Source organism: Gymnoscopelus microlampas, assembly GCF_963454915.1.
Source record: "Gymnoscopelus microlampas genome assembly, chromosome: 17".
In the NCBI taxonomy this organism is placed as follows: domain Eukaryota; kingdom Metazoa; phylum Chordata; class Actinopteri; order Myctophiformes; family Myctophidae; genus Gymnoscopelus; species Gymnoscopelus microlampas.
Window position 1 is genome coordinate 34,763,862 of NC_139954.1, and position 9,978 is coordinate 34,773,839.

The 9,978-nt window shown below is 43.7% G+C and overlaps 1 protein-coding gene across 1 annotated transcript; it reads left to right on the plus strand.

Moving 5' to 3' along the window:
* Window positions 1–3,582: 3,582 nt before the first annotated feature.
* fign (fidgetin) lies at window positions 3,583–5,856 on the plus strand. Its single transcript, XM_084084662.1, has one exon. It carries the CDS (start codon window positions 3,586–3,588, stop codon window positions 5,824–5,826), a length of 2,241 nt encoding a protein of 746 aa, XP_083940788.1. The 5' UTR covers window positions 3,583–3,585; the 3' UTR covers window positions 5,827–5,856.
* Window positions 5,857–9,978: the final 4,122 nt, after the last annotated feature.

Here is a 9,978-nt window from a genome sequence, read left to right on the forward strand (position 1 = left end):
TGGATGGCTGACAACCGTGTGAGCCGTAGCATGGATCTCTTTGACTAAAACCTTGTAAATTAACACAATTAGCGCAGCATCATCCCGCTAATTAGCTCTTGGTGTCTGGTGTGGCGACTGGACAAGTGGTTGGGAGGGAGTCGGGAGGGAATCCACATGCCTCACTGTTTCCAGACAAACAGTGTGTTTGTAATCCGCCTCTGGATACTAGATGTTTATTGTTTAATCCTGCAGTCGGGGGACCTTAGCTACTGGAGTATTAACTACAGTAGGATTGGTTCTCAAGGAGCCACAAAGTGATATGTATTATGCTGCGGACCCCATTTGAAAATATTTGTGTGAGGGACCAATAAGAGAAGATTTGAGTTATTCATATTTTTCAAAAATGTTTTTAAACATTTTTGAAATCTACAAGCTCACAACACGAGCTGATGTGATGTGTTGTGAGCTTGTAGATCGGCTATTTTCAAATAGCCAAAGTATTAAAGGTAGGGTAAGAGATTTACTTTGGTTAAACTAAGAGTTAAATAGCTCTATATTCTCAGTGCTCTCTCCTGATTGGCTTAAATTTTGTCACCTACTGAAAATGTACTATATTCTGTTTTCTAAAGAGCTGGAGAGACCCCTGTAACCAAACAAACGTTCTGTAGCAATGATTACTATCATAATATAGTACTTTACCCTTTTTAACAAAAAATATATATTTTACCCAAAAATATCACTTACCCTACCTTTAAATAGGGTTAAAGTGGTTAAACTGTTCATCATTTTTGCTGGGGACCCCCTGGAACCGCCCCAAGGACCCTTGGGTCCCCGGACCCCACTTTGAGAACCACTGAACCACGGTATACTGTTGCGATGTTTGATCAGCCATTATCACAAAGATAAGTCTGGCTGCTGTGTTTTTTTTCACCACTTACTGTTCTATCACCCTGCAGTTATCAGTCAGATTAGGGTTAATGTAAAACCATGCGTGTGCGAGGCTTTTCCATACACTATCTGTGATTGTTTTTAGCCATAATCTCTCTAATAGTCTACATTCTTTGGGGGTATACTTTACCGCCATAATCCCACCCACTGTATAAGATGCTGGCATGTGCTCACGTTCAAACTTGTGTTTGCTGATGGAGTTTAGGATTTAACTTGATTATAATGTCGTTTCAGCCCTCAAGGCTGTATTTAAAGAAGGTAGCTGGCCTGGGACAAGAGAAAGTAAAGCATGTCTTTTTTTCTTTATTGTCTCCGCCAGGCCGAAGGCATGGTGGAGAGTATGTTTTCACTTTGTCCGTCCGTGTGTCCGTCCGTCTGTGAACACCTAACATTGGTCAAGCTTCACGTGACATCACAATATGTAATATAAATAGGTAAGACAGAATTAATCAAGAACAGTACTTTCTTTTACCACCTCGCCTGGCGGAGACCTGTGCTCCGAGGAGCACATTTTCTAGTTTTCTTTCTTTCTCCTTCCGGTGTGGCTCTGTAGAGGCGAGGCCGTCTAGAAAAGGGTCTGTGTGTGTGTCTGTCTGTCTGTCTGTCTGTCTGTCTGTGTGTGTGTGTCCGGGGCTAATCTTGCAAAGTGCCAGATCTCATAGATATGTCATAGATGACTGACGTCATAGACTGGCCCGTAGACGTCGTAGACTGTGAAGTCCGAGATCCGCGGCGCTACTATGCTGGGTTCACACTGGCAGCTAGAAAAGCTACAGGCTACCATTAATTTTCAATGGAAGCCTGGCGACATGAACATACAGTACAATGCGACGGCCGACGTGTAATCTACAAAGCTTTACAATCCAAGTTGTGCTGGCTTCAACCGCAGCTACAATGCTACTAAACGAACCAAGTGTTGTCTCACAATTTCCACTCACCTTACAGTGTATTTTCCTATATCTTTCATGCTCGGCGGATGCATGCTTGACGTCAACGAGCCCGTTGATCAACAACTTCCAACAGCGACAGATACTGTAATGCCGCGTCGCTTTGTAACTTTGTATCTTTCGTAGCTGCCTGTGTGAACGCAAGCATTAGACCCCCCCCCCCCCACGTCTTGTGTGTTCCTTTTTTTTTAGTAGAGTAGGGAAGTATAGTGGGCAGAAAACGGCGTGGTTGTAATTCATGCCGGGCTGTGTGGGGTTTGTGTGTGATGAAAGCAGCGGAGCACTGCCGAGGAGATTGCTTTGCTGCACTCCGAGCAGATTTGAAACCGTCTCGGAATGCTCTCAGATGAGAGTTGGATTATAGACTGACCTGGGATGTCTGTGTCACCCAGCTCTGTGCGGGGTGGATTATCCCATTAAGACCCGGAAGGCGTCTGTGTCACTTTAGATTTCTTTGGCTATTTTTGAAAAATCTTGGATTTTTTTTTTTTTTTTTCAAAAAACTGTTATGATTTAGAAAAAAAAAAATTAAATATTTTTTTAAAGATTTCTTTTAAGAATTTAAGATTTTTTTCAAGATTTTTCAAAAATAGCAGATATACAAGCTCATAGCGCGGCACCGAGTGCCGTGCTATGAGCTTGTAGATCTGCTATTTTTGAAAAATCTTGGATTATTATTTTTTTTTCCAAAAAACTGTTATGATTTAGAAAACATTTTTTAAGAATCGCCTCAGGTCTTAATGGATTATGCTGTGCTACCCAGGTGTTGAGTCCCACATTCTCTTGTTGACCACCATAGCATGTTCTGTCAGTGCTGTCTGTCGTATGGGAGGTACACAGTGAAATCTGAGAGTGTACCACACTCTCAGTGAAAAACTATTGTACTACAGTATTGTAGCCAAAATGGACTCTCGGTGTTAGAGCCAGACTGATATATCGGCCATTATTTTACTTTTTTTGACGACATCGGTGTCGACAATTATGCAGCCGATGTGTACTGATCTTTAATTACTTTCAACCTGGTGTCCCTATTTAGGGCATGTCATTATAGGTGAAAGTATAAAAAAAAAGAATATCAAATAGAAACAAATCGATGGTTTTCCAATTGATTTGAAAATGTTCTTTTTGACAAAATCTAGGTCAAAACTTCGGACCCCAAAATCTGGCATCGGCCAGCCTCTAAATTTTACACTCTGAGTAATAAATGGATAAATTAGCAATGAATATTTCATTGTGTAGTTGGATAGCATACTTCTTTTGCTGCATGATATTGTTTTTAAGAATTTCATTACCCATTTCCCATGGTTAAATTCATAATGCAACAGATGACTAATGTAACTATATAATCAGTAACCTAACAAGTAATGCAATCTGATTACTTAAAGTACTTTGGATTTCTCCCAAATCAATAGTATACACCATATTTGTAATACAAAGGTTACTGAAAGTAATCAGATTGCATTATGGTCACTGGTTATAATTACATGCAGGTAATTCGTCATTTTGTATGTAATCATCACAATCCTGCTGAAATTAGTTTTTCTATTGTAGCAAAAATACAAAAAAGATGTATCCACCCCTGCAGTAGTTAAGATGATACAGCATATTTATCGTTTGATAGCTATGGAAATTGAATCAATAATCAATGAGCTATTTGATGTGCACTTTTACACATTAATTGTCTTTGTGTAAATGTCTAGGCCTAAAGATGCAGTGGACCCCAGAGCACACTCAATGGGCGGAGCAACACTTTGACATCTCGTCCACCACCCGCTCGCCGGCGCACAAAGTGGAGGCCTACCGGGGCCACTTCCAGCGCACGTATCAGTACGCCTGGGCCAACGACGACATCTCCGCGCTGACCGCCTCCAACCTGCTGAAGAAGTACGCCGAGAAGTACTCCGGGATCCTGGAGGGCCCCAACGAACGGACCCTGCTGTGCTCCTACTCCGACGGCCTCATGAACGGAGGACGCAAGTCGGAGAGCGAGTCCTGGCAGGAGGGCATTTACCCGATCAACTGCGTTCCGGACGTCATATCCGCGAGCAAAGCCGGCATGACGGCCGCCCTCCCTCCCTCCGCGGTGGACGTGTCGGCCGGCATCGGCAGCTCCCCGGGCGTGTCCGAGCCCGGCTATTCCAGTAGCAACTGCGGGAGCCACGCGGCGGCTACCAGCCTCCACTCCGGGCTCCCCTCTCAGGAATATACCGCCAGCTACAACGGCTCCTACCTGCATTCTAGTTACAGCGGACAGACCACCCCCGCCCTCCCCTCCCCGCACCCCTCCCCTTTGCACAGCGCCGGACTCTTGCAACCCCCGCCCCCTCCGCCCCCCCCTACCCTGGTGCCCGGCTACAACGCGGGGTCTCCCAACCTTTCCAACTACAATTATCCTCCGGCCGGGTATCCGCCTCAGACTGCCGTTGCCCCCGGCTATAGCCCCGGGGGAGCCCCCCCCCCTCCCTCTGCTTATCTGCCCTCTGGTATCGCGGCCCCGACGCCGCTCCCCCCCGCCACGCTGCCCGGCTACACCTACCAGTCGCATAATCACACACCAATAGCGCCGACGCCTTTGAATGGCAGCATGGCCAACTCATTAAAAAGAAAAGCTTTCTACATGACTGGTCATGGAGAGATGGACTCTAGCTATGGTAATTTCAACTACAACCAACAGCGCTCCTCGCAGAGCCCTATGTACAGGATACCAGACAGCAGCATCACAGACTCAAACAGGGGGAACGGCTTTGACAGAAACGCTGAGGCATCGTCTTTAGCCTTTAAGCCCACAAAGCAGCCCATATCTTCAGATCAGCAACGGAAATTTAACATTCACTCCAGCAGAGCGCTCACCCCTCCATCCTACGGATCGGCCAAAGGCTCCGTCGGTGGTGACCTCCGGTCGGGCGAGTCCTACGGCAAGTTCGGCTCCCCCATCATGGGCGAGCAGAGCGGCGACGAGCTCCGGCAGCACCTCTCCCATTCCGCGCCGCGGCCCGACGGCGGCGGCGCGCCCGCCTCGTCCGGCCACGCGGCGGCGGCGGCGGAGGAGCAGCTGAAGAACAGCGACTCCGGCCTGGTGGAGATGGTCACCACCGAGATCCTGCAGCAGGGCCCCCCGGTGGACTGGAGCGACATCGCCGGTCTGGACCTGGCCAAGGCATTCATCAAAGAGGAGATAATGTGGCCCATTTTAAGACCGGACATGTTTAGCGGACTCGCCACGTTGCCGCGGACCCTCCTTCTGTTTGGACCTCAGGGAACGGGTAGAACTCTACTGGCCCGCTGTGTGGCGAGCCAGCTAGGGGCCGTCTTCCTGAGGCTCAACAGCTCCGCCCTGGTGACCAAGTGGCTGGCGGAGGGCGACAAGATCATCCAGGCCTCCTTCCTGGTGGCCCGCTGTCGCCAGCCGGCGGTGCTGTTCATCAGCGAGGTGGACGTGCTGCTCTCGGCGCAGCTCGGCGAGGAGAGCCCGGTGAACCGGCTCAAGAGCGAGCTCCTCATGCAGCTGGACAGCGTTCTGACCTCGGCCGAGGACCACGTGCTGGTGGTCTGCTCCACCAACAGGCCGGAGGAGATCCCCGAGTCCCTGAGGAGGTACTTCGCCAAGCGCCTCCTCATCCCGTTACCCGACAGCACATCCAGGCACCAGATAATCAGCCAGCTGCTCTCACAGCACAACTACTGTCTCAGTGACAAAGAGATGTCACTGCTGGTCCAGAGGACGGAGGGCTTCTCGGGACTGGACGTGGCACAGCTGTGTCAGGAGGCTGTCGTGGGTCCTCTCCATGGCATCCCTGGCACTGACTTGTCAGCCATCCACCCGAGTCAAGTGAGACCGGTCTCCTACCAAGACTTTGACAATGTGTTTTGCAAATTCCAGCCCAGCATATCGCAAAAAGAACTTGACATGTATACTGAATGGAATAAAATGTTTGGTTGTAGTCAATAAAAATAAAAGAAAAACACACTAAAAGTGAGCTTGATACCATTGCGCAAACCCAGTGATGGGATAAAATTAAAGTGTTTCCCACCCCAATAAGTAGGTGCTTGGATAAACAAGACAAAACAAACAAAGAGAATATCCTGCATTCGGTGAGCGGGTTGTTCAGGAAACACCTCGCAGAAAAGAACAGGCTGAGTTTAGGCGGCTGACGGTCTGGACAGCACACAATGACAAATATTCATTTGATGCTTTATGGCTATATAAGGCCATGTTTTACCTGCCGAAATTCTAATCACAGGGCGGATGGACGGACCCCCTCCCCCAATGTTGGTGTATATACTGTATACCATTCTGCTGTTCTTGAGATTTAGTTGCTATCAAGTGCCTGAGGTGGTGCTCGTTTATTTGTATTATTCTTTTTGTTTTGCCTCACAATGTACATTGGTAACATGTGCTAATATAAAAAAAAAGCTTTAAAATAAGACAAAAAACTTGCTTTCTCCTTTCCATAAGCTCAATATTCTGCAGCTGTGTCCGTTTTGTGGTCTATGTGAACAGGTGTGGTTTTGTTGATCTAAACTCTTAAATTGATAGACACAATTTCGGTAAGGCTACACAACCTTGATAAATCGTGTGTGTGTCTGTGTGTGTGTGTGTGTGTGTGTGTGTGTGTGTGTGTGTGTGTGTGTGCGTGCGCGTAAAAGATCATTATTATAACATCCACATGTTCATGATTTGTTTTGTTTTCCTAGAAAAATGTGATTTGTTTTCTGGCAAACTTTAGGTGTGTTTGGTTGGTGCCCTCGCCTTTCCACTGTCAGTGAAACTACAAAAACAATCAAATGACCTTTTTGCGACATACTGTAACTTCAAATTAATCCAAAATTACTATGTAATTGCTGTCAAAATATCGTTACAATAGTAATCACAGCGTTTCACACAAAATGTAAAGATTTGTACCATTATTTCTTTTGACGTTCTCTCTTTTGGAAAACTCAGGAAAGTGATTGTGATATGTACTGTACAGTATAGTACCTCAAAGGATTGTGTCAAAGCGCTACACAGTACATGAGCATTTGGCTTGCTTTTGAATTTGCATTACATAAAACCCCCCAGAAGGCCACCATACCTCAAAAGGCTCAAAATGAAATGGTTGTGTGATACTGAATGTACAAATGGAAATTCGGATTTGGAAGGCAAAAGTAATATCTCCTTTTATCTTTTTGATTTATTGCAATGAAGAATCTGTTTGTTAAAGCCAGTGTTTTGTGTCCGTGGCACGAATGGACCTGTGAAGTATTTTCTGTTTTAGCCATTTCCGTATGTGTAATGATTTAGTTGTTGGCGGTAAACTTTCCTTTTCATAAAAGAAAAAAAGAAAGAAAAAGATAACACTGAATTTGGTCATACAGAGCTGTTCAGATCTTAGTGGTGCAGTGTTGAGAGAAAACTAAAGGTTTAGACAAGCTTCTGGGACGGTTCTCCCCCATGCTGTGTCATTTCATTCCGCTGCTGTTTTATCATTAATGAAACCTAAGGATTATGTACAGCCCATTCCTTTCTACCTCAGTTTGTTAGCGCTGAAACACAAATTAAAGGGGACAGCAGAACGTCAGAGCCTATTGTATGTGCTTGACTAAGAAACATATGGAGAGAACAACTCAAAATGAGTTTGTTAGCTTTACATTGTGTTGATAGCACACACACACACACACACACAATCCATTGCCACATACTACTGTACATAAAGGGGAATAGCGGTGAAGCTCAAGCTTGGAATACGACACTGTTTTTCACTAGGTCAATTTCGCCTGGTTACAATTCACTTGTACATTAACTACATGAATACAATGGCCACACACAAAACAGGACTTTGTCCTTTTCGCCCAATCACTGACGTAACGCAGACAGATCCACAGAACAATAAAGTGGATTATGACAGGGTGTTTTTTCATTTTTTTATTTAAAAAAAATATTTTATTCATGATAAAACCCTTAAATTGCTGTTCATCACTAGCAATCAGCACCTATTCCAGATAAATTCCAGGCAAGGGAAGTGGGGGGGGGTCTGACAACTACAGTGCACGAGCAAGTGAAACCTTTGTTGAATGTATTATTGTTTGGGAGCATTAAGGAAGCTCTTGCAGCGCACTGGCACCAGGAACGATGCCACTACAGTAGATATACCACTGAAGGGGTTTGTGTTAGAGCACTAAAAAAGGACCTTGATTTTCTTGGATTATGTAAGGGGATCCCTTCATTTATTTCCTTTCTCTTTACGCGTGCATATTAATGTTTCATGTTCTTTTTTTATGTACCATGTGCATATTGATCACTACCATCTGGCTTGACGTCGTAATGTTCGGACCTGTATTGCTGATTTACACAGCGTCTAATAAACAATAGCAGGAATAATAAACTTACAGTTTAACATGCCAGCTAGATGTTTATCAAGTTGAAATACTGAAGCTAGTTGCAATTGTTTCCCAAATATCACCACTACTCCAGTCATTAGTTATGTTACAGCCCTTTCAAAAAATGGGCACAAGCTCTGGAGCTTATTAGCTACTCCACTGAGCATCGTGAACCGAGGAACTGGCTTTGCAGACTAATTATGTGAAACTGGCAGCAGGCATCATTTATGTACCTGTTGAGCTCAAAACATGCACTATTATAAAAGTTATGTTGACTGCATGGGCACTGGCTAAATGATGTTATGTTCATGCCATTCAGTAGAAAGCAATCTAAGAAGGAAAATCTTAAAACCCATTAAGACCGGGAACGCATCTGTGTCATTTTAGATTTCTTTGGCTATTCAAAAATAGCAGATATACAAGCTCATAGCGTGGCACTGAGTGCCGCGCTATGAGCTTGTAGATCTGCTATTTTTGAAAAATCGTGAAAGAATTTTTTTTATATTTTATATCGGACTCAGGCATTAATGCGTTAACTGTGTCATATGAAAGTATCTGACTGATTTTCTACACATGCAATTAAGGCTAATCTGTCACCTAAGTAACGTAACCTCTTTTTTTTCCCCGGTATGGATTTCCATTTGAAATGTAATTTGAAATATGATTAGGATTATAACATGTGGCCCAGTGATACTAAAATCATATTTGATACCTGCGTACTGTTCAATTAGTCAACTATTGCAAGTCTGTTCCTCACTGGTTCAATATTTATAAAACTCAGACACATTTAACCACTTTTACCTTTGGAGAATAGCGAAAATAGCTGATCTAGATACCTCTGCTATATTCGCTACTTTTGCGCAACATTATTGTACGAAGAAGTAAGGCATTCACTTACAAAGGAAAACAGTAAAAGTTGAAATATGGAGATATGAGGTTTCTGCCCGACAGCAACTATATACAATATAGTGCAAATGAACATGTTCAGAAACTGCTCAACTACAACATTCAAGCCAGATTTCTACATATCACAGCAAAATACACTTTGATATTTATGACTATTACCATAGGTACCCAGTAAAATCCTCAGTGTTTAAGTGTACACATGTAACCACGACTTATACACTCTCGAGTTAAATTAACACTATGGAGTTTACTGTGTCAAACACAAACTATCCAAGCAAGCAAACAAATAGGAAATGTGGAAAGCGACCACATGACTAAAGATGCGGCGGGACTCTCCTTTACATAAAGTGTTGTTAATTAATGCACATGTAATGTAGTGTTTGTGTTGTCACACATTCTTATCTTAATCTCCCTGGAAGCCAAAGTAAAACACCTTTGATTTGATTACAATTAAAAATAAGTATTTGAAGTAGGTGTAGGCCTACTGTAGTGGGCTTGAGCTGTGTCCATTTGCAATTAATTTTATACTGTGCGTATGTGTGTGTGTATTTATGTATGTATATATGTAAATATGTATATAAATATATATATATATATACATCCATATATATATATATATATATATATATATATATATATATATATATACATCCACACACACACACACACACACACACACACACACACACACACACACACACACACACACACACACACACACACACACACACACACACACACACACAAAATATCTCACTTTGGTGGAACGTTTTTGGTGACATAACTAATTTGCTTTCAGCCTGAAAACCTGTTGATAATATCGGTATTATTGGTATCA